At 41.1% G+C, this 26,151-nt stretch overlaps 1 protein-coding gene across 2 annotated transcripts in view; it reads right to left on the reverse strand.

The window, feature by feature from the left end:
• Window positions 1–26,151, reverse strand: part of MAP3K15 (mitogen-activated protein kinase kinase kinase 15) — a 143,538-nt gene that overhangs the window by 41,883 nt on the left and 75,504 nt on the right. For both annotated transcript variants that reach the window (XM_074967795.1, XM_074967803.1), the window contains 10 exons: window positions 24,820–24,990; window positions 22,991–23,103; window positions 21,777–21,936; window positions 20,932–21,082; window positions 20,482–20,589; window positions 18,913–18,962; window positions 11,365–11,460; window positions 7,687–7,774; window positions 2,504–2,637; window positions 1,383–1,510 (listed from right to left, as the gene is read on the reverse strand). In XM_074967795.1, coding sequence (XP_074823896.1) covers window positions 1,383–1,510; window positions 2,504–2,637; window positions 7,687–7,774; window positions 11,365–11,460; window positions 18,913–18,962; window positions 20,482–20,589; window positions 20,932–21,082; window positions 21,777–21,936; window positions 22,991–23,103; window positions 24,820–24,990 — 1,199 coding nt within the window. The remainder of the gene's footprint in view (window positions 1–1,382; window positions 1,511–2,503; window positions 2,638–7,686; window positions 7,775–11,364; window positions 11,461–18,912; window positions 18,963–20,481; window positions 20,590–20,931; window positions 21,083–21,776; window positions 21,937–22,990; window positions 23,104–24,819; window positions 24,991–26,151) is intronic.

Genomic DNA, 26,151 nt, shown 5'->3' on the forward strand with positions numbered 1-26,151 from the left:
AGTGCTAACTAATGCTAAGCATTCTGAAAAATCAGGTCCCAGCTATCTCAAATTGGGCATCCAACAATACTTTATATTTTTTACCTTAATCTCTCTGTGCCATTAAGTTCCCATCTGTTAAATGGGTATAATAATACTCCCTTATCTTATTGAGGCATTGTGAAAACAAATCCATTAACATGTGTGATGCACTCAGATACTCAGGTACTCCTTTTCTTTTTTCAGATACGACAGTGATAAGTGCCATAGGAAAGACCGTGATTAAATTAATAATTCTGTTTTCTGAGCAATCGTGTGCAGTAAATTAAGCCTGGAGCTACACATTGAACAGTAAAAAAAAAAAAAAGGAGTACTTGTGGCACCTTAGAGACTAACAAATTTATTTGAGCACAAGCTTTCATGAGCTACAACTCACTTCATCGGATGCATTCAGTGGAAAATACAATGGGGAGATTTATATACATAGAGAACATGAAACAGTGGTCGTTACCATACATACTATAACGAGAGTGATCACTTAAGGTGAGCTATTACCAGCAGGAGAGCCGGGGGGCGGGGGGGCTGGGAGGGGGAGAAACCTTTTGTAGTGATAATCAAGGTGGGCCATTTCCAGCAGTTGACAAGAACGTCTGAGGAACAGTGGGGGGTGGCATGGGGGTGAATAAACAAGGGGAAATAGTTTTACTTTGTGTAATGACACATCCACTCCCAGTCTCTATTCAAGCCTAAGCTAATTGTATCCAGTTTGCAAATTAATTCCAATTCAGTAGTCTCTCCTTGGAGTCTGTTTTTGAAGTTTTTTTGTTGAAGAATTGCAACTTTTAGGTCTGTAATCGAGTGACCAAAGCGACTGAAGTGTTCTCCAACTGGTTTTTGATGTAGTTATAATTCTTGATGTCTGATTTGTGTCCACTTATTCTTTTACCACAAGTACACAGTCTCTACATGATTCATATCATCAAGTTCTCCTCCTAACAGCAACGCTCCGAATACTGACTAACTGCTTGAGCCAAAGGGGAAACAACCTTACTTCTGGCATTTCTTAATTTCTGAGTGCTCTACTTTGTAACCTTACAAATGTTCTTTTAACCTAGTTTGTGTGTGTGTGTGTAATCATAGAAAGGGATTTCACAGGACCTCGAGAACTGTACCACTTCATATCTATTGTTCACATACAGAGAATCTGCTTATAAACAGAAAAATGCCAATTGCAATTAACTTCTCAACAGGAAGGACAGCTACAGCATAGCAACACATTAGTCCTGGGATTTAGTGAAGTTCCTAAAGCATTTGAGTGCTCCACTCCTATTGTCTGTTCCCTGGAGTTGGATTCCTAATACCCTTAAGTGCCTTTGAAAATCTCAGTCCAGAATTATACAAACCTCCTGGCACCTGCTCCATAAAGATCTTAATGTATCCATCTTCAGAGACAGAACCAAGGTACTGGACAATGTTCCGATGCTTTAGATATTTATGCAGCGCTATCTCTTCATGCAGTGGCTGAGAATATCTATCAAGGAGAGGTAAATTGTGGACCAGTTGAAGATGCATGCAAATATACTGGAATAATATGTTTGGAGACCTAGTTTTAAATCCTGCTTTACAAATAAAACAAGTTTAGTGGTTTCATCCAAGTCTCCAAAAACCTTCTAGTTGCTAAACTCAAAATGCAGCACGACTGGCTGGCTGTTCAGAAAAGACACAGCAATGGAGTACAAGAACAGCTTCCCAAAAGGATAGATGTGCATTGCGGGGGAGGGAGGAAGAAATTACGTGCATCTCTTCCTAGCATTTTCCAGCTCTATGTTTGACATATTCAAATGGTTTAAAACCCTTTCGCAAAAAAGGATAAAAATATGATTGGATTGCTACATGGAAAACAAACCGTTTCTTATCTAAAATATTCCAAGAAATAATGTTTGACTCTTTATTCAAACAATTAAAAAATCCTGATCCCCACAAAGGATTTTATCAAATTAGCATATATTTTTCGTGGTTTGGTAGTACTGGGAAAAGAGGAAGACATTAAAGTTGCCCCAAACAGAGTGAGTAATGCCATATTTTAATAGATTAATTCAATTATCATGTATTGGAATATTAGACTACAATCCATTATACTTTAATACATTTTAGAAGGAAAAAAGTCTTAGCAACGAGCAGCATTTTTCATTGGTGATGTAGGTTTATTACTACATTGAGGGCTGGTCTACACTTACCGGGGGATTGACGTGCAGCGATTGATGCATCAGCAGTCGATTTAGCAGGTCTAGTGAAGACCCACTAAATCGACCACAGATCTCTCTCCTGTCAACTCCTGTACTCCACTGGATCAAGAAGAGTAAGGGGAGTTAACAGGAGAGCGTCTCCCGTCGACATCGCATAGTGTGGACCCTGCGGTAAGTAGATCTAAGCTACATCAACTTGAGTTACGCTATTCATGTAACTCAAATTGCATAGTTTAGATAGACTTTTCCCTGCAGTGTAGACAAGGCCTAAGACTCACCTGCTGTCTCTCTCAGGGATTTCCTTGATGGCTATTCGGACTTGATTGCTAAGATCTCTTCCAGCATAAACTATTCCATAAGTACCTTTCCCTAGTATCACTCTATCGCCATTCTCATCACAGTCATATTCATACTGAAAGCAGAAAGGTATACGTAATGGTACACAAATAGTTACAACTGAAGCCACCTTTCAGATTGCAAATAAGTTTTAGTAAGAATGATGAATTACATATTGGTCTATACATACAGAAATAATTTTTAAAAACTCACTGGTCAATTATTTACTTTTTGCTTTATAAAATGTGGCCTTCCCTAACAGGAGTCCAGATATATAATTGCTAAATAGATTTACTCGAAACGAATTTTGCCTGAACAACAAATGCAGGATTGGGCCCAAACTGTGCAAATATTTATAATCAAAAACAATAATATAAAGTGAGCACTGTAATTGAAATCAGTATATTTGAAAATGTAGAAAACATCCAAAAATATTTATAATAATTTTTAATTGGTATTCTATTATTGTTGTTTAATGGTGTGATTAAAAATGCAATAAATTGCAATAAATTTTTTTAATCAAGTTAATTTGGTTTGCGTTAATCTCTTGAGTTAACTGAGATTAATTGACAGCCCTAAAAATATCCTGATCTTCTAAAAGGAAATTAAAAATACAAAACTAAGTAGTTGTATACATTTCTGCTGGAACATACTGGGTCATATCTGCAGCTGGTATAAATCAGTGCAGGAGACTGACTTCAATGGTGCTACACTGGTTTGCATCATCTGAGGATCTGGTCCACTACTGTGACCTCATTGTAGAGAACTCGTGTTGCAAAGATCTTTGCAGACAAAAGGCCTATTGATGCATGAAGCAAATTCATAGGTACTAAATGAACCTCTATTATGAGAGATGGGTTAAACAGTGCACTCTTGATTCATATACAAATTTGAGAGTGAGGAATTAGCATAGGACATTTTGAAAGCTTTTACACAAACAGAAAACAGAGATTTTTTTTTTAAAAGAGGTGTGTAGCTTTATAATTTTCAAGATGAACCACTGGAGTATGCAGACTTCCCCTCATTCCCAAATCCAAATGGCTGTTTATGCCTAGTCTGTGAGACTTCAGGCTTCCCATGTTGTGTCTATATGAATTCCCTACCTTTAACATTATTTTAAATTTTTTTTCACTGCTGTAATTAATAGACACTTTTCTCATGGTACCATTTTTTCTGCTATGACACATATGTCCACGTCATGCTGTGGTACTGAGTGCAATCTCGAGATCTGTCTTCTTCGAGCATGTCCTGAGTTCAGTTGGTGTTGTTTCATGTTGCCTTCAGAATGCTCTCTGTTCATTTACAAAACGATTACCATCTTTGTGTCGCTGTACAGAACATGCTAAGGAATTCTCTTGTTGTGGAACTCTAACACCATATCCTACTCAGTGGATCTGTACTTGGATTAACACAGCCTTAATATAGTTTCATTTTCCATGTTTTAGTTCTTCAAAGTTCATAACATTATCCTGTCATGTGACATGCACAATTGACCAAAATGTCACAAGTCAAGCTTGTCAAGTTCTTTGGCAGTAGCACACCCAGGTTTCACAGCTATGGCATGATAGAGCTGCATGACAGAGTTTGAGGTTAGGGTGCAGCTCTGCAACAGACTAGTTCTAAGGTTAATCTTCTCAGCCTGGAGAAGGAGTCGATGTTCCCCAGCATACCTCCCAGGATATGTGAAGTCTGTTGAGATGTGTAATTCAGTGCTTAACAGTAGGTTTAGTAGACTGTGTACCTGATGCAATTTGGTATGTTTCCATTCCGTTTTCTTTAGATGGACAATAAATCCATACTAGTTTGCCACTGCAGAAAATCTGCACACATGATCAACTACTGAGCCTCCTTGATGCATGATTCAACTGCAGTTATGAACAAGCAGGCATTCCTTCTAAGACCTTGGTCAAGGCACACAGTCTGATGTTCCCAGGCCTAGGGGATTTCCTATTTGGGATTGAGTAACACTTTTCCAGTGATAGAAACTTCCTCAGTATCAATGTCCAGACGTGCACAAAAGTAAATCCCACTTGGTTCAAAGAATCCCAAAATTGGCTCTAGTTCTAAATCTAAATTCTTATTAATAGTAGCTTTTACTCCAAGTTATAATCATTTTCAAATGCTACCGTTGTCCCTATCATGTAGCTCTTTACCCAGACGACACTCGTAATCACAAGAATTTTGACTGAAAACTGCAAGATCAGATCTTAAATTCAAAGGTTTTCTTTTTCCTTCCAAAGTTTCTTTCCCCCTTAATACCATGTGTGGTTTCCAGGTGAGGCTTTCTCGTCAAGTCCATCAAGAATATGTCACCTAGCATTTTTCATGTTGTCACTGCGATGTTGGCAGACTGACTGTAAGCCATTGCCAAGGTTTAAGGCCTCAGCTGAGCACTGACAAATTCATTGTTGGAAACCAGTCTGTTTCACCCGTGTGTTAGTATGGTTCGGATGGGTATTGGACTTTTAACGCGTTTAGTGTTTAGACACTATGAAATGCTTGTAAGTTGCTGCATGCATTAATCTCACTTACAATATCTTTATCATGCTATATGATATTTTAGTTTTTGATTTATGACTGTAAAAAATGTTTGCTCTGAAACTATGAACTCAATCAGGAGGGATCGTCTCCCAACCATCAAGAAGGCCTATCAAAACTAAATGGGCCATTGTGGGACATCACAATACAAAGACTTTGTTAACTGCCCCTTCACACCCATGAAAAGGCTCCGTGCAAAAGGGCTCATCCCATCAGCTTGAATTTGGGAAGAAGAAAATAAAAATAACTGACAAGAAAATTTTTCATCTCTCTTTTGTTGTTTGGACTCTCACAGGACTGGAGCTATGAAACAGAAGCAGAGATCCTAAGGGTCAACCTGAGTTAGCCCTAAATGACATTCAGATCTGACATATTACTACAACTCTGTCACCTTTTAAACTATAGACTAACTCATTTGTGTATACATGTTTGCCTGCTTTAACCTTGTAATAATTCTCTCACTTTTTTTTCCTAGTTAATAAATCTTTAGTTAGTTTATTACTGGATTGGCTACAAGCATTGTCTTTGGTGACAGATCTAAGGTACAAATTGATGTGGGGTAAGTGACTGGTCTTTTGGGACTGGAAGCAACCTGAATATTTTGCAATCTTTGGCGTATAGCAACCAACTATCCCTAAATTCATCTTGCCTTGATGGCAAGATAGACTGTCTGTGACTACATGGTAAGTCTGTTATAGTGCTTCAGGAATTCACATTTGTTACTAGGTTGGTGAAATTTAATTATAGAACATATAACCAGTTTGGGGTTTCTGCCCTGCTTCTTGACAATCTGCCCTGAGGTTGGCACTCATGGTCATGAGCCACTCCAGACAGCATGATAGTCCCTCTTTAAGTGAAAAGACTCCATAACTTATAACTGTGGAGAGATATAAGATGTCTGATCTCATTTATGAACCAGCTGTTTCTGGCTAAAACTATTGTTTTTCATTTAAAAAAATTTTTTTTTAGGGACTGTAATGTCAAATAATCAACCAAAGTTCCAATGTCCAAGTTAAAACAGTGAAAAAAAACAATCAAACAAAAACCTCAACCCAAAACAAACCTTTTCCCATACAGACAAATCTGCTTAGGGGCCCTCAAACCAAATAGTTGTCCTGGATGGATGGATGTTCTGCCTTTCCCTCCCACACCTTGATTTCTACTTTGCCCCTTGTTGCATAATAGAGTAAACTTAATTTAATAAATGTGAAAAAATGCAGGTTGCTTATAGAATCATGCAATGTAAAGATATATATAATATATGTAATATATATATATTAAAATATCATTATTTTATCATAATCAATATCAAAATACCACCATTTTTATACATGGAACCTATCAATGCATGATTATGCCCTACAATGTATCCTTAAGCATTTAGCTCAGTTCAGTTTTTAAAAGGCTTAAGCTATGGTGAACTCACTTCCTTTGAGAGACTATTCCTCAATCAAATACACTGTATTGTTCGGAAGTGTTTCTGCTGTTGGCTAAGTACACAAATATGCAAGTAAAACCCATTGCTCCAGATATAACTATATCTCTGACCAAGCAAAATACTGCTTCCCAGATCCTGTTTTCTCTACAGTAAATGCTGAGGCCACAGATATGAACTATTTAGCTGAGCCTTAATAGACTCTCTCAACTGATGCACTTTACATTGGCAGGATGAGAGAATTCTGCGGCCAGCACTCACAGACTTGGTTGTGGAACCTTGTCTTTCAGCTCGTGCACAATCTCAAACAACTCTTCCCTCCCCCAATTCCTGCTTGAAGCCTCAACTCCTACAGGAGAGTCATTATTACGAAGACCTATTCTAATCATAAAGGTAAGTAAATTGCTCCTGGGGAGTGCCCATTTGGCAATGGCTTTTGATGGGATAAACAGGAGCAGAAAGAGCTTAGGTTCAGGTGAATTACAGAGAGTAAGTATTTTTTAAAAACAGCAGCTGGATTTACTTTTACCTGCCCATAAATAAAAATTACATGAATCTTTTAGCGATGCTTTCCCAATTGCAATAAAACAACAGAATGCAGTGTATACCCTCAAAACTGACAATTCCTAATTTTCTGGATGAAGAGACCGGTGTTCACATTCCTAAGAGTCTGGTATTCAATCACCACCGAAACAGCCTATCCATTTAATTTATCCAAAGAGATGGCAACATCGTTGATCTGGTTAGAAAAACCTGAATGGAAGTTTCTAAATAGGTTTTCCTTGGGAAGTATGCAATACCTGCTATCATTATCTAACCAACTCCAAGCAGGATCAGGTGATTCTCAACTATCTATCACATGGGCAATAATTTTCAAGATCAATAACTCACATTCTCATGTACTTATATGACCCCAGCCACTGTAGTAGCTGGCTCATTATGTTAAATACAAACCTGTACTTTTCCCCCATAAGAAAGTTAACTGTTTTATATAAAGAGTTACAGGAGTGTTGCAGTTTTCTATATATTTTGAAGGATTTACATGTTATTTCCTTATCCTTGTTTCTCAGACAAATTCATTTGAGACAGGAAAAATGGAAAAGGAAAAATGGTTTAGGGTTTTCAGCTATTTTACCCATAAACATGACTTACTTCCAGCGTGTCCCCATCAATCTCTCCTTCTAATTCCAACGCACTGCCCACAGCATCAGTCAAAATCTCTTTAACCAAGCCACAGAATCTGCAAGCAGTAAGTATCACACCATCAGCAAAGATAACGCCCTCTCTGAAAAAGATTAGCTAGAACTTTGTAATCCACGTGCAAAGCAATACATTTACTAACAAACTGTAAGAGGGTTCCTTCATTTACTTTCCATCTTTACATTTACTATAGTTTATCTGAGGAAAGATATCAAACATACATTGAAAAATAAAAACCTACTTATCTACAAAGTGGTTTAATCAGCTGCAGTGTACCCAAGGATTTGTTTGGGTTTTTTGAATCGTAATTCTTTTAACTACAATGTTTTAGTTAGCTAAATCTATAGATTAGCCTTAGTGTGGCCTAATCTTTACAAATGCAATTACAGAAACATGAAAACCAAGATATTTAAAAGTGGCTAGAGATATTCAGTGCCTCAGTTTTGGGGTGCACAATCTGAGACCCCTTGGTAACGGCTGGCTTTTAGAAAGTGCTGAGCATCCTACGAAACTCAGGCAGTGGTGCCTGCAGGCATGCGGCTATTACACTGTACATAGCATTGGCAGGGGTGCCTAGGGTTGGGGCCCTGGAAATGGGGCATGGCCAGGCAGGCCACCAGTGGTGTGGAAGCCCTGCTGCAGGAGCCAGCCCCTTGGAACCGGTGAGGAGCAGCAGACCTGGCTTCCCCGCTGCCCACTTATGTTGGGCCCCACAGCCCCTCTGTCATGATGAAGGGGTGGGAGGCAGGGCCAAAACTGAGTGAATGGCATTGTGGTCTGGTGCGACTTTAATTTGGCCGCCTTATGTGTATGCATTATGATGCAGTCCTTAATTAAATGATCACATACTACTTTCTCCACAGGATACCTACCTCCCTAAGAACACAGAATGAATGGTACTCATTTAATTAGCAGTTATGCAATATTTTGTTTTAGCTTCATCATTCCATGTGTGGCCCATGCCTTATATACTGCACACTATTCAAACTCTGCTTTGAAGAAAGAAATGCTAATTTCTGCACATTTTTTCTATGGCACTCGTTACTTTAGTGCTTGAGTGCTATACAGCCATTTAGTACTTTATCTTCACAATATCTTTAAGGTGAGGGGGTTTCCCCAGGGCAGCAACGAACAAACAATAGGAAGTACTTCTTCGCACAACACACAGTCAAATCTGTGGAACTCATTGCCAGGGGATGTTGGTGAAAGCTAAAAGTGGAATTGGGTTTAAAAAAGAATTAGATAAGTTCATGGAGGATAGGTCCATTAATGGCCATTAGCCAAGATGGTCAGAGATGCAACCTCATGCTCTGGGTGTCCCTAGGTCTCTGACTGCCAGATGCTGGGACTGAAGGACAGGGGATGGATCACTAGATAATTGCCCTATTCTGTTCATTCCCTCTGAAGCATCTGGAAATAGCCACTGCCATAAGACAGGATCCTGGGCTAGATGGATGGTTGGTCTGACCCAGTACAGCTGTTATGTAATTGAAGGCAGAGAGAGATTAAGGTCAACATTTTGCACGAATTTTGGGTGCCTAATTTGGACCCAATTTTTGAGAGTACTTAGCATTACATAACACTTAATATGTTCAAAACACAGCACTCATTGACCTTCTCTTCTGACAATCCCCTGCCTTGTTCACTGCACATTTTCCAACTCCTTCAAACAAATAAGGCATGGGTCCTACACACCTACTTCACTACACGCTCTCATTCACCCCAGAGCAGGTGTAGCCTCTGCACTGAGTGAGCCAGGGGTCCTGTGCAAAAAATATTATGTGACCATGTAATTAAAGACTGTATTATAATGCATACGTACGAGGGGCCAGATTTAAGGTTACACAAACAACCCTAATTCTGGCATTTGCTAACTTTTGAGAGCTTGACTTTACAATCTTAATAATGTTTAACATATTTTTGTGTGTTCCCCATTTTCTATAAACACTAAACACAGATTACAGCCCAAAAGAGGGAAAAAACATTAGACACATTAAGACAAACAGAGCTGAATTCACTTCTGGTAGAAAGTTCACTGATGTCACCAGTCAAATTCCAATCCCAGTGGAGTTATAGACCAAATGCTCTCCTAGTACATCTTCCACCTGAATTTCAACTACTGTACTTATTATTTAGATCTGATATTCTCTGTCTGCAGAGAATATTCAGAGACCCATGGCAAACTTCAGAAGGGTTACATGCGAGGTAGTAAGTTAGACTCTCCATTACATTTCCTTAAACCTACTTACCACCACTTTGCAGGGTATAAGGAAGTCCAAGCAGGTGTAATTTACATGCCAAAGAGCTAAAAGAAGGTATAGGTTAAAGTAGGATGGGGGCTACTTTAACTTATACCTTCGTTCAAGCTTTTTTACATGCAAGTTGTACCAACAGAGACTCCCCTAAATATTGCAAAAGTAGGTGTAGGGACAGTCTGAGTGTAATGGGATCTAGCTCATATCATCTTATATATCATCTCTGAATTCGACCCATAGTTTCTTAATAAGGAAAAAAAGTTTCAAGATTGTAGCATTCATATGGGGTTCATGCACTTGGCAACATTCAGGGCACACCCGGAGTGTTGTGTAGGAGCCGTGCACACACGGCTCCTCTCAAGGGCATGAACCTTGGAATCTCGCCCAGATGACATGAACCGTGGGAAGCCTCCCAGGACTGGGCTCAAGACCCGACAGCAAGGAATGCGGTAGATAGAAATTGGTAAATAAGAATATTAAACAAAGCCAGTGTATTCCTTTTATCTGTTGGAGTATGTAATGCGCAGGAGGAGGGAGAGAAATAAAAGAGAGGGTGGAAAGCTGACAGGCAGACCAGCCCGTCGGCAGACCAGCCTGCTTGCTTGCTTAAAGCTTGTTCTGTCTTGTATTTGAACCGCAGCACAAGATAAGTGCACAAATGAACTTTCATTTATTATCTGAAAAATTGTCAGTTTTTGTCCTCTACTTAGTGCTATATATCAGTCACCAGTGATGCCATAGCCCTCCCTCTTCCCCCGAGGCCCAACCCCATGGCCAGGCCAGCGTGGAGCCTGGCTGGGGAGCCTGGGCAGTTGTGGGAGCCGCGCAGACCACCTGCGCACGGTGTGGGGGAGCCTAAAGCAGCCCCCGGCCCATTCCCCTGCCCAACCCAGGGCAGATGGAGGGTTCACGACTCCATGCTGACTCACCACAGCTGCCCGCGTGGCTCTCACCAACTCAGCTCCGGCCGGGGGGTGGGGGAGACACGGGCTGGGGGCTGCTCTCAGTGGGCCTCCCGTACCACGGCAGGTGGAGGGTCCACTGCAGCTCTCCACAGCTTCCTGCACAGCTCTTATCATGGCCAGGTATGGCTCCATGGCCCTGCCCCGAGCCGGGTCAGGGAGAGCCACACGGGCAGATGGGTCCCTCCATCTGCCCTACGTGGGATGCCTGGGGGGCAGGCACACAGGCAGGGGGATGCTTTCGGCCGCACTCCAACCCAGGCAGGGGAACAGTGGGCTCCCTGGCCCCGCTCCAGCTTCTGGCTTGGCCTGGGGAGGGATAGGGGCCCCTGGTTCCCGCACTTTTGGGAAGGCTCCAACGCCCTTTCCAGTCACGTACCACAGAAGTTTTATTAGTGGTAAAATCAACTCACCTACTACACTGGTCCTCTGTGGAAAAGTAGATTTGAAAGTCATCAGAATTGTCATGGACATAAAGAAAACAACATCGTTCGTCAAACTTGGATATGCTGTAAAATTTCCATCAAAAAAAGTTTTACTCTATATGTTCATATTAGACAGCATGGAGGAAGTAGTAGTAATATCTTAGGAATTATTCAATTTCAGACAACTTTTCTTTTCTCAAGGACACAGTTAATTTACTCACAAATGCAAGAACAGCTGTAATTGTTCTCCTTACATATAAAATGTCTTTTGTGTCACCTATGATTTAGGGTGAAATCCTGGCCACATTTAAGTCACTGGCAAAACTAATGTTGACTTTGACAGGGACAAACCTCATCCCAGATGTTTTTGGTTTTTTTAACCTTTCTTAGTAGACTCATATGATTTCCTAGTATTTGACGGCCCATGTGTGGAAACTGAACCAATTTAACATCTATTTAGATTCCAGGGCTGTCTTTGTTTATGTTAACAAATTTAGTTTATACTTCTGTTACATTTGCAATAAACCTTAAAAAGGAAATGGCAACATACATTAGTGCGTAAGCTTCTTAGAACTCTTTAAAGACCAGATTAATGCGCAACCACATCTGCCATTGAGGCAAGACCCTTTGTCGAAAAATTGCCTCTCTTTGATCACCCCTGCACAGAACCCAAGTAAATGGGCTACGTGCTGAAGAACTATGCAGGAACTGGGAGAAATGGAATCCACCTTGAGTCCAGGCACATGGAAGTCCTACGGTCCCTTCATAGCTGCTACTAGCTTTTGGATTGGAATAGCTTCTGAATTGCAAAACATTTTGCATCCTCCATACAGGAGTTCATAGTCACAGGCTCTGCATAACTTCGAACTCCTGCAACCCCTTCCTCCCTTCCCTGAGCAGTCACCAGGCTCTCCCTCCACACTAGACTGCACAGAACAGTCATGAAGCCCTGTTCAACTAAGTGTAGAGTTTGCAGAGGTCTTTTATGTGTCCACTTTGTAAGAGAACCTCTGCAGTTCAGCTGCATTTCGAAATTATATTTTCTTCCCCCATTCAATAATTTTTGACAAGCACTTTACTTATGTGTATGAGGCACCTTGTTTTGTAAAAGCATTGTTCATTTGAGAGCATGAAATAATCGAATGCTCAATATTTTGGGTTGCTGTAACATTTAAGGGTAACACAATAGTGCCAACATTCTAAAATACATATTAAGAATTCTGCCAAAACAAAGAAAACATTCTGTATAATTTTTTTAAAAAGTTATATTTAGTAATAATTCTATTCTGGAAACATAACATGCGAGGAAACCCCCATTTTTTGCAGCCAGCTCTATTACTCTACAAAACACACAATAAAACTCTCCATTTCAAATGTCACTGAATCACTTGGCTTTGATGAAGCAATCTCCGGTGTAGAAATGTATGAGGCAGATTAATCTATCTGACTAAATTAGAATAATAAACAAAGTGAATTTTCAAAGGTTATACACAGGTGAAACAACTCAGTATCCATGCATATGATTTTCAGTTTACTAAATATAACAGAACTATATAAGAATACTCAGGTATTTAAGATTAACTGGCTACCATAAAAAGCGATTACATTTGACAAAGGTGTGAACTATGATTACAAGTACTATTCTATATTAAATAACTGGGGAGAGTTTCAAAAGCATGAAGAGGTCAAAATAACTCAAAATCAACAAATACAAATGTTAAAAGAAATCAAACCTAATTCAATCACATATAAAACTGTACTTCCCAGGGTTTTAGATTAAGAAAGGAGCCAAAGCAAATAAATCGTCACTATTTAATTAAAGTTACCGTGCTAAGCAATGATTAATCATGCTAACTAAGTCCACTGTAAAGTAATTAATGTGTGTTTTAGAAAATTAGCACGATAAGGGATTCCTTATCTGGTGACGGTGCACACCAGCAAAAATAATCATTTCATTGGTCTTGGAAACTTGTTGGGACCAAAAATAACCTAACAATTCTCCAGTGCAACAAAGGGAAAATCCTGGCTGCGCCCATCTCAGTTGCACAGGTGCAGAAGGACTAGTGGTGGTTCTGCAGTACTGAAGGTCAGGTAGGCAGGATTTGAGTGCAAGTGTCACAGTTGGGGCCTGGGTGACCAGGCCTAATGGGCAGGGCTGGGGTCAGGAGCCAGGAACAGAACCAAGGGTAAGAGCTGTAATTGGAAGCCTGGAACCAGCATGGAGGATCAAAGCCGGGGTTGGAAGCTAAGAGTCAAGGCTGAGGGTCAGAGACAGTCAGAAGCCAGGAACTAAAGCCAGGGATCAGAGCGGTAACGAAGAAAAAGGCCAAGGAGCACTGTCATAGAAGCCAGCTGAGGATCCACCTATTTGCACAGTCAACTTCCTGTTCCTGGTGTTCCCTCTAAGCTTAAGTAGTGCACCTGGAACAATCAGGGACTCTAGGAGCACTGCCAATCAGATCCTCTGTGGGCGGCATATCCAGTAGTGTTTGGGCTCACTATGTTCCCAGCCTGTCATTTGCTGTTCTGACAGAGCTATCTGGTGGCAGTGTGGACACAGCGGTTGCTCAGGGACCAGCAGACCCAGCTCCAGACCCAAAGATCCTTACAGCAAGGGGCCAACAACTCTGTGAAGGCTCCCGGCAAGGGTGCTGGAACTATTTTTAAAGTTGGGGAGCTGAGAGCCACTGAACCCAACTAAATCCTGTATATAATGGAAACCACTTCAAGCCAGCGGGTGCAGCAGCACCTCTAGTTCCAGCACCCATGCTCCCAGCATGCTGTTGCACCTGAACATTTGGGTGGGGCGGGAGGGAGGCAGGGCAAGGACAGACTAGGAAAGGGGTAGCCATTGTTCTTCAGCAGAGCTAGGTGGAGAAGGGGCCAGGACGCACAGGAGTGTGAGGCCACAGCAATGGATGCACAGCAGCCCTAGGGGGTAAAATTATTTCCCCAGAGCCACTATAGAATTCCCACCTATTTCATCTCTGTGGTTCAGGAAGGATTTGCCCCATAGTAACCAATTAGTTATAACGTAGAGCCAAATTCAAATGTAGAGCCAAATTCTGATCTCAAGTGATACTGGGGCACCTCCACTGACTTCAACAAGAGCAGGATCAGATCCATTTGAGTTGCATGAATGTAGCAGAGGGGATTTTCACCCACTGGATTCATGTAAAGTAGAAATGTAAACCCAAAATCTTCCCTCACATGTACATATTGAAGATATTGGCCTTCGTAGTCGAAAGCCCGCTCACCCTACTCAGGCAAATATTGTTACTGGGCCTACTCATTTGAATAAGATAAGCAAGATTTAGTCCTAAATGGGTAAAATTTGTTAGGAAACATGGTGTATTAGTTTGGGCATTTAAAACATGGCTTATTCTTTCCTCTCTTGGAAGACTTTAATCAGTGTAGCTTTTGAGCAGAAGAATCTTGTTATATTATTTTATTGCTTGGTTAATGAACCAAGAAAGGTAGTATTATTTTAATTTAATCAAAGGAGCACTGTTTTGAGGTCATTATTTACACGTGAGAGGAAATATGAAATTCTTTGTTTTGTTTATGTGATATCTTCAAGTGCTAAATTATACGGGTAGGTTCTTTGTAACTCTTCCAGGATTTTGAGTTCAGAGCTCTTTGTTGTAATGTATCTTCTTTATTGGTCTGATGTTTTATGCTAACACTAGGATAACTCATGGCCTAAGAAATTACAACTGAGCTCTGTTAAAAAAACTTAATTAAGTTTCAGAAAATGTGACTGACTTTTTACTATTATCTGGCAAAATTACATTTAGAGTTGGATTCAATTTAATCCTTTGTCAAACTGAGGGAAGAAGCTTTTGGACAATATTATTATTTGTTTTTTGATCAAGAAATTCCAGGAATAGAAGAGAAAAGGAGTTACCCCTTGGTTCACTTTTCTCAGGAGCTCCTACACCTAGCTTGGGTAATCACCCTTGCTGATTACTTTGCAGGTATTTTTTTGTACACATAAGAACATAAGAACGGCCATACTGGGTCAGACCAAAGGTCCGTCCAGCCCAGTATCCTGTCTACTGACAGTGGCCAATGCCAGGTGCCCTAGAGGGAGTGAACCTAACAGGTAATGATCAAGTGATCTCTCTCCTGCCATCCAGCTCCACCCTCTGACAAACAGAGGCTAGGGACACCATTCCTTACCCATCCTAGCTAATAGCCATTAATGGACTTAACCTTCATGAATTTATCTAGTTCTCTTTTAAACCCTGTTATAGTCCTAGCCTTCACAGCCTCCTCAGGCAAGGAGTTCCACAGGTTGACTGTGTGCTGAGTGAAGAAGAACTTCCTTTTATTTGTTTTAAATCTGCTGCCCATTAATTTCATTTGGTGGCCCCTAGTTCTTATATTATGGGAACAAGTAAATAACTTTTCCTTATTCACTTTCTCCACACCACTCATGATTTTATATACCTCTATCATATCCCCCCTTAGTCTCCTCTTTTCCAAGCTGAAAAGTCCTAGCCTCTTTAATCTCTCCTCATATGGGACCTGTTCCAAACCCTTAATCATTTTAGTTGCCCTTCTCTGAACCTTTTCTAATGCCAGTATATCTTTTTTGAGATGAGGGGACCACATCTGTACAGAGTATTCAAGATGTGGGCATACCGTGGATTTATATAAGGGCAATAAGATATTCTCCATCTTATTCTCTATCCCTTTTTAAATGATTCCTAACATCCCGTTTGCTTTTTTGACTGCCGCTGCACACTGCATGGACATCTTCAGAGAACTATCCACAATGACTCCAAGATCTCTTTCCTGATTAGCTGTTGCTAAATTAGCCCCCATCATATTGTATGTATAATTGGGGTTATTTTTTCCAGTGTGTATTACTTTACATTTATCCACATTAAATTTCATTTGCCATTTTGTTGCCCAATCACTTAGTTTTGTGAGATCTTTTTGAAGTTCTTCACAGTCTGCTTTGGTCTTAACTATCTTGAGCAGTTTAGAATCATCTGCAAACTTTGCCACGTCACTGTTTACCCCTCTCTCCAGATCATTTATGAATAAGTTGAATAGGATTGGTCCTAGGACTTACCCTTGGGGCACACCACTAGTTACCCCTCTCCATTCTGAAAATTTACCATTTATTCCTACCCTTTATTCCCTGTCTTTTAACCAGTTCTCAATCCATGAAAGGGTCTTCCCTCTTATCCCATGACAACTTAATTTACGTAAGAGCCTTTGGTGAGGGACCTTGTCAAAGGCTTTCTGGAAATCTAAGTACATTATGTCCACTGGATCCCCCTTGTCCACATGTTTGTTGACCCCTTCAAAGAACTCTAATAGATTAGTAAGACATGATTTCACTTTACAGAAACCACGTTGACTTTTGCCCAACAATTTATGTTCTTCTGTGTTGTCTGACCATTTTATTCTTTACTATTGTTTCAACTAATTTGCCCGGTACTGACGTTCGACTTACTGGTCTGTAATTGTCGGGATCACCTCTAGAGCCCTTCTTAAATATTGGCATTACATTAGCTATCTTCAAGTCACTGGGTACAGAAGCTGATTTAAAGGACAGGTTACAAACCATTGTTAATAGTTCCGCAATTTCACATTTGAGTTCTTTCAGAACTCTTGGGTGAATGCCATCTGGTCCCAGTGACTTGTTACTGTTAAGTTTCTCAATTAATTCCAAAACCTCCTCTAGTGACACTTCAATCTGTGACAATTCCTCAGATTTGTCACCTACAAAAGACGGCTCACGTTTGGGAACCTCCCTAACATCCTCAGCTGTGAAGACTGAAGAAAAGAATTCATTTACTTTCTCCACAATGACTTTATCCCTATCTGAGTCTGAGATAGGGTTGCCAAACCTCCCAGTTTTGCTGGAAGTCTCCCGGAATCGAGGTCTATCTCCCAGAGGCTAGTGAAGCCAAACCAGGAGATTTTAGGCTGCTAAAAGTGTGGGGGAGCAGCAGGGCTAAGGCAGGCTCCCTGCCTGCCCTGGCACCACGCCGCTCCCAGAAGCGGCCGGCACATCCCTGCAGCCTCTGCGGGGGCGATCCAAGAGGTCTCTGCGAGCTACCCTCGTTCCAAGCGCTGACTCTGCAGCTCTCATTGGCCGCGGTTCCTGGCCAATGGCAACTGTGGGGGCGGTGCCTGTGGCGGGAGGCAGCGTGCAGAGCCACCTCCCGCCCTGCAGGGCCGTGCCAGCTGCTTCTGGGAGTGGCGTGGGGCCAGGGCAGGCAGGGAGCCTGCCTTACCCCACTGTGCTGCCTACCAGGAGTCGCCTGAGGTAAGTGCCACCTGCCAGAGCCCACAACCCTCACCGCCTCCCACACCCCAACCCCCGCCCCAGCCCTGAGCCCCCTCTTGAACCCAAACTTCCTGCCAGAGCCCACACTCCCTCCTGCACCCCGACCCCCTGCCCCAGCCCAGAGCCCCCTCCTGCACCCAAACTCCCTCCCAGAGCCCACAGCCCTCAAGAACCCCAATCCCATGCCCCAGCCTTGAGCCCCCTCCTGGACCGCGCACCCACTCTAGCACCAGGCACAGCCCGGAGCCCCCCACCCACACCCGGCGAAAGTGAGTAAGGGTGGGGGAGAGCAAGCAAAGTAGGGAGGGGGAAGGAGTGAGAAGGGCGAGGCCTTAGAGAAGGGGCAGGGCAGGGGATGGGGTAAGGGTGTTTGGGTTTGTGAGATTAGACAGTTGGCAACCCCAGACTGAGACCTTGTACTTTTTTCTTGCAGCCTGAAGACTTCTCTATAAATGTCTCCTAATGTAAGAGATGTCTTCAGCTGGCCTCTTCCAGCCCTCTCTTGTCCTTGTTTTTAAATACAAAAGTGTCAACCATGGAAAAGAAACTAAAATTTATTTCCCAGAAATCTAGCTTCCAGTAACACGGAACTAACAAAGTTTAAACAAGATTGCACCAATTGAGGGTGGGTTTAGCTCAGTGGTTCCCAAACTCTGGGTTGTGACCTCAGATGGGGTTGTGGCGATCCCTATTGCGAGGAGGATGCCATTTTGCTCCACACAGCATGACCTCACATGTACAGTGTGTGCCAAGTCATGATGCTCTACAAAATGGCATCCTCCGCACAGCATGACTTCACATGCACCATACATACAAGGTCACTCTGTGCAGAGGACGTCATGTTCTAGGACAAAATGGCATCCTCCAGGCAGTCTGGGGTCCTGGGAGGAAATAATTAGTTAAATGGGGTCATGGTGGCAAAAAGTTTGGCAACCCCGGCTTAGCTGAATATAAGAATTGTAAATACAGTTCAAAATACTGATTTTCAAAATAGAACTCTGACATTTTAGGTCAGACTGTACAGCAGAAACTCACTGCTCTGCTTGACCTAAGGAAAGACACACAAGTCTTCCCTGTTACAGTGTTTTGAAGCGGTTTAGGTAGAAGAAAAATTTAACAGCAAATGAAAAGCAGAGTTCATTATCTCAAATCATAAGGCATGATCATCTGACATAAGTGAAATATAAAATGTGAAACCATACTTAGTTGCTTTCAAACATACCAACCTTATTCCCCTAATGGAGGAAGCTGTAAAATTCCATTCATGAATCTGTTTCTGTAAGGAACAAAGATCTAAGTCAACCACAGGTTAGTCTCAGCTTGTTATTTGAAAGCACAGTCACACAATACATAGAATCTTGTCAAGAATAGCCACAGCTCCATTTTCTTATTTGAAAGGATGAATAGATTTGGGTAGATGTAGGACCTACATTCAATGCTAGTTTTACTCACTTGAGGAAAAGCAAATTTAAAAATATCACAATGAATTAAGATACATATTTTCTAGTGTAAAATTCAGTTTCAAAAGCAAAGTTGAAGCTTGAAGTGTAATTTACCAAACAGTGCATCTTTGTACTGATTGATTATTCCTTTCATATTAAAAAAAACACATAGGGCAGATCCGCTGCCCTTCTCTTCCCCTTTAGGAATAGAACGCTGCTGTTTTCAGCAGACAGAGCACTAGCGTAATTGGTTCCTATGACTTCTCTTCCCCTGGAAGCTCTGGCACAGAAATAATTGGAGGCAGAGAGGGAGATGGACAGAGTGTGACCAGAAGTACTGCCCTCCAGCTGTCCCCAGCGAATGGATGGTGTCTTGGATACTGTTGTCAGCTAACATAGGTTAGAGCAGTCCACAAGGAATCTGCTTTGTAAGGTAAAATTGTGTCATATATGCTGTGGCCTGAATTGGGAGTAGTGCACAACCCCACCACACCAGGTCAGGTTAGATTTCAGGGATGCACAAACATTTAAAACCTTGACGCATGATTTGGTCATCTCTTACTTTGGTTATCATAACCTCTTTGGGTATCATACCTCTTTTCCAGATCTCACCTCACGGAGGCTGCAAAAGCTGTCCTCCTCCTCATGCCTCTCCAACAATATCTCCCCCTTCTTGATCATTCTGGGCTTTCTATTCTCCTTTCTCATCAAATTAAAGTTACTTCTCACTTTCAAGGGTTTGGACAACTTCATAACTGTCTGCATCACATCTCTTTACAAATTTCCTCCTATACCCTCTCTCATAACCCCATATTCCAACAAAGTTTGTCTCTTGACTTTGTCCTTCACCGGCTCATGACCTTACATCTTCTTTCATGCTGTCCTCTACATTTGGAAAACCTTTACAATTTCAACAATGCCATGCACATTGTGGTGCTTTATCAATAATAACTAATAATCAATGTAGGTTATGTCTGAATTGTATCTCTGTAAAATCACATGTGCTAATGTAAAAAACAAAACTAAAGAGGATAATAGTATCAAACCCACTACCCAAAAGGACTTCGATAGAGCATGTTCTAGTGAAATGAGCCCAGGACTGGGAGCCACAAACACCTGAATTCTAATCTGAGATCAGCTACTGAATAATCCCAGATCTGCAAGTCATTTCACCTTCTCTATAGTACCTCAGTTTCCCAATGTGTAAAATGGAGATATTAATTATCCTACATCACAGGGATGTAGAAAGGTTTAAAGTGTTTCTAAAGTGCTCCAAGATCCACAGGTGAAAAAGGAGCCATATAAGTACAAAGCATCATTCTCCATGTGAAATGTGTTTGCCATTTGTCTTACCACTTCAGGGGGCGAGACATGCCACAGAGAGACAGTTCTCTCTTCTGCTTCATTGTTGATTGACACATATGCAGGCTGGTAGACCTTAGTTGGTTCTATCACTAAAACCTAAAAAAACCCAAAGTTCTGTTTAGCGAACTATAACAGCAACTATACTGTAAGATGTCAAGAAGAATAATGATATAGGATAATAAGCAATCTCAAACCAGACATTAAATATATATTTTTTTATTTTATAAAAAGCCATGTTTTTTCCCTATTTACAATAAAACAATATTATTGTGGTATTTGTTATTGTACTTTACAGAGGGCATCAGATGTTCTTAGGTTGGTCAAATGATTATTTAGAAGAAGGGAGATTGAAAAAATGCTAGATTTTGGTTAGTGCCATTCAGTAAGATCTGGAGAAATTAGGATTTATATGTTACAACACTTATTTGGGCATCTTACTGGAAATCTCAGTCCATTAGTTGTTTCTTTCGTTGCCTCAAAAATGATATCTAACCAGAAGTTCAGTCTCTCTTGTCTGGGAGAATGCTCCATGGGGAGTTTCTTGAAACGCTGAATTAACAACAGGTTCTGCACTAATGACCTCAAGTACCTAGAACACATACAGTCAGTCAAGGGTTGGGAGGGGGCGGGGGGAAGGGAGAGAGAGAGAGAGACTGAATGACTCAGAATCCCCCTCCCCTCCCCTCACCAAGCTTTTCAATAAGTTAGTAGCTCACATGTAATTTCAAACAAAATTAAATGTATTCTACAAGATACTGTCATTTACATATGACAGTGTTGATTTTACAGATTTATAGGCCTGATATCAAGTTTAGACATGAATCTATAGTATGCTTTTGTGCACATCTGATTTGAGAAGTACATGGTTACATGGATCCCTATGTAGTGATGCCAATGGACTGATCACATGCAGGGGCAGAATTGGTTGTGCATATCAAAACTTAGAAGAGAATTCTACTTCAGTCTGAGTCATCTCCACCATTCTCCTTCCCTTAACATACACATTGCAGGGGAATCTAAAACCAGCTCTATCAGTCTGATGGATAATTTTATTTTCTATCAGAATAAAACCACAATAAAGAATCAAGTTCAGATTACAGAGGTGCAAAAATTTGAGATTTAGAAATGCATTAAGTCATCTGGTTCATCCAATTGTCTGTGTAGGATTGTTCCCTACTGGACATTTTCTAGTATTTTGTCTAGTCTAGTTATAAAAATCCCAAAAGATAGGGCTTTTGACCCAGACGATATATGTACATTTAATATAAGCACACACCACTTACCAAACTGGAGGCTTCAGTTTGAACAGTTTCTCCGCTGCTTGCACTGCCTTACCAATGTCACTGGCCAGCATGCTCACACTGAAAAACTGTCCCACATCCCAATAATTATTCATTTTTTCCAAGCTTCCTTTTCTTCCCAACAAACTATTCAGCCGCACACCTGGGAAATTTCACATTGAAAGAAAGCTTCTATTTTAAATTAAATTTTTGCATATTATGCTATCACTATAACAATGATCATTCAGAGATGGAATTGTCCTTAATGAAAGAATGGGGAGTATTTACTCCTACCTGGAGATTATGAGCCAGATGTTTGACCCCATTAAGGCTACTCTGTACAGCTGTGGTGACAAAACGCAGCCTTAAACATGGCTCAACTGGCCAGTGAAGGATTTTTTGTGTGCAGGGCCCCTGTAGGAGCTCTTACACTACCTCCCTCCCGGCTCCGAGTGTAGGGGATGTACCTCGGTGTCCCTATGCCCCAGAGAGCCCCACCTGCTGGAACAGTCCCTAGGTCAGGAGCTGGTGCAGACTGGTCCCGGGATTGAGGTGTAAGAGTGGTTAAAAAGCCACTTTTGCATCCCCCTGACCTCCTTCGCTGCAGGAAGGGCTGTTCTGGTGCAGCTGAGGATCCGAGTCCAAATGTAGAAGTTTGATTTTTGGCTATTACCTTTCTAGAATGCAACTGAATCTACAATACAAGAGTTTTATTTTATAGATCTATTTATATCAGGGAGATCAAGCTCTTAAACTTTGGGGAAATTAGAATCTGAGTTGGGCAATTGGCTCCTAATTCTGTAATGGGCTAAACCAAATTCATCTCTGCACTGATATGGGGGGGGGAAGGGTCGTCTCCCTGATTAAGTGTCTGTAGTGGCACACAATGCCCCTTAACTTATACCTTTGTTGCAACGGCAGCTCTGAACCACTGCACCATCTCCCTCCACCTCTGCTGTGTGCTCTAATTCCCCCCCCTGTTCCCAGGGCTCCTGAAGGGGTGGCACAGAGCTGTCTCTGCAGCAATTGTAGGGGCTACTCTTATCTGGGGTCTGTTCCCTGCGGCAGATTTATGCTGCTTCTGTGGCCCCTTTTATGTGGGTGTAGCTGGCATAAAGGGACCAAGGGGCAATGATGAATACACCTCAGACCTATCTCTGCAAAATAAAATTGAACTGTTCTTTATTAAAGAGAACACAAACTTCTTGGTTTTTTACCTATTTTTCTTAGTTCCATAGAGGTTTCAAACTGCTGCCCTGCCACAATCAGCAAAACTGCAAGGTTAATTCCAGAATACAGACTTGACTGGAGCTCAAATCCTTTGCGGTACCTGCAGAGACAAAGGGTCTAGAGCTCATGTCTTACTATGCTTTAAACATAAAACACAGCACAGTTGTGAAAAAAGGGGCTCATAGCCCCCTGGATGAAAGTATTTTTAGGGACCGTGTAACAAGTTCATTACTTTGTACCAACACCAGTGGGTCTCAACCAGGGGCACACAGAGGTCTTCTAGGGGGTACATCAACTCATCTAGATAGTTGCCCAGTTTTACAAGCTACATAAAAAGCAGTAGCGAAGTCAATACAAATTTAAGTTGCATACAGTTGACTTGTTTATGCTGCTCTATATATTATATACTGAAATGTCAGTACAATATTTATATTCCAATTGATTTATTTTAAATTATATGGTAGTAATGAGAAAGTAAGCAGTTTTTCAGTAATAGTGTGCTGTGACACTTTTGTATTTCTATGTCTGATTTTGTAAGCAAGTAGTTTTTAAATGAAGTGAAACTTGGGGGAATGCAAGACAAATCAGACTCCTGAAAGGGGTACAATCATCTGGAAAGGTTGAGAGCCACTGATTTAACCTGTCGTCAGAGAAGAAAGGAGAGGAAAGGAGAGGAGAGGAAAATATCTGCATACAATTTTGTGTCCCATCAATTTGCATGATTTGGAGGAAGGAAAATCTGAGTTAGTTATTTTTAAAAATTAACATTTAATGCAACAGAATGTCATTTTATTCCATTGGTGATATAGGAATGCCAAGGAAAATGCAGCAAGATGTTCTTTCTTAGTGAGAATTTTACATAAAGAGCTGTGAGTTACACATGTTCTGTTACTTTATGTCTCTTTGCCCCAAATCCTGTTCCTTAGTAGCAAAACTCCCATGAACTTGGCTAAATCATCTAGGGCCAACTGTTTTTATGCATTTATTTTATTCCAGGAGAGACCCATTTACATCTTGGGGGTTCTTTATTCCCTGCACATTGTAATATTACTCTTGCTTGAGACATCTCTTCTGAAAAAAAAAAAAAAAGACAGTATTTTACAGTAACGATCCAGAAAATACACCATTAATCTGTATTGCAGAAGTTTGAATAATTACTGTACAATATGCGGCTTACATCTCTCTCTCTCTCCCCACATGTGTGCACCGTGACTGCATTAGCAGACTTTATTATGGAGTTTATCAACGCAGCTCCTTAAACTCACTGGACAACTTGCTATTGAGCAACATGAGACATCTCCTTTCTCTGCACCCCCTCATGGGACTGAGGATAAAATTCCTCCCTGTGCAGAAGACCAGCATGATGCCGATACACTACCTGCATCTCACTTAAACCCTCAAAGTGGGGTTTAAGTGAGATGTAAATAGAGCTAGGTCTTCTGTGGTGTCTCTGCACAGAGGTGACTTTTACCCTGAATTCACTGTTTGTGCGGCATTCCCAACCCATACCAATACACAGAGAAGAGTAAGAGACCAGGAATTTGTTTGCCTTAAAAAAAACAAAACAAACAAACCACACTAAGATACAGTTGTCCAAAATGGAGATCCTGACTCAAAGTTTTCTCAATTCTGACTAAACCAAGTGCTAATTTTACTTCAGTAGGAGTTTGCTTAAATAAGGACTGTGAGGAAGTAAAGACCTTGGAGTTTAGCCTTATAATTTGGCATAGTCTTGTTTAGATAAATTCTGCTGTTTTTTCAAAGCCAGATGAAAAACTTTGAAAATGCTGTTAAATGGGTTTGCTTTTTCTGTTACCATTCAATGGCAATGTCTCGGCTACTGGTATCTTTACAGTCAGAATCAAGGAATATGTCCTTGTAGATTCTCCCGCACAGGCAGAACATATCTGGAGCAGGGCGATCACAGGTCTGCAGGACTTGAAGCATCACTTGTAATGCCTTCCCTCTGTCGCCTGTATTGTTCCTTCTAAAATCAATGCAGAAAATGACACGAATGAGTTCAAATCCAAAACAGCAAGTTTGAGATGCACAGTAGATTTAGTTTTTGCTATCATTCCACTGAAATGTAATTGTGTATTGGCTGGTAGAAATGAAACTCTGTTGTCATAGGGGAACTACTTGTTCTTCCAACCATGAACAGACAGGTGTTGGGCATGCTGTGAAAGGGAAAACAGCACTTCACATGAGGCTCAGTCCCCACAACAGTTGCTACAGGGTAACAGTCGTATTTCCATGGTAGTCAATGGGACAACTCACTGTACTATGCCTAACAGTGTCTACAGGCATGGACCCATAATTCAGAAGTGACCACCACCAGCCAGTCCTGTGGTGATATTGACTGGCTGTGCAGGAAAGCCAGGTTGATCTCTCTTTGTCCAGCAAGACGAGGAAGATCAACATGAAACCTTTGGGGAAACGGATATTGAGGGACATAGTACTGAAGTGAACTACTTTTATTCCTTGATTAATTTGTGGAGGTAAGAGATAAAAAGTGTAAAAGATCTAAAAATTAACAACTGTAATGAGCATCTACTTAAATGTAACATTTAACATGTAACATTCATAGTCATCACAAAAATCAAGCTAGTAAAATATTATATACTCTTAACATTTTTGTTAACATAATTTCAGAATTCCTGGCTAAATAAACCCAGATTTACCTTGTAGTTTTCAGTAAATTTAAAACTCACTCTCACTATTTACATCAAAAAGGCACGTGTGAACAGAAAAAAAATGTCAGTGTGAACGGAAAAAAATGCATTTGCAAGTGAAAAGCAAGCCTGGTTTTAGAGCTTAAAATCCACTTACCAGCATTTTGCTAATCACTAGGATTCAAACTATTTACCAACCCATTTTCAGATCTGCTTATGGTTTCCTGATCCCCAGTATCTAGGTATACAGAAACAGACTTATGCTTAAGAACATCTATGCTTACTTTGTCAGCAATGCTTGGGGCAGAGAGCTGCTTCTGGTAATTTTAGAAATTTTTTCCGCTGAAAGGATTGTATCTCCAGTAAAGCTGCCCAGTTCCTTGGGTAACCAGCAGATGGAACAGGGCCCACGAAACATACGTACAGCAAAACATGTTCTTCTGAGTGTGAGACGTGCAGGATAAAAGTGTAATATG

This window comes from Natator depressus, chromosome 1 (assembly GCF_965152275.1).
Source record: "Natator depressus isolate rNatDep1 chromosome 1, rNatDep2.hap1, whole genome shotgun sequence".
NCBI classification, from domain to species: Eukaryota; Metazoa; Chordata; order Testudines; family Cheloniidae; genus Natator; species Natator depressus.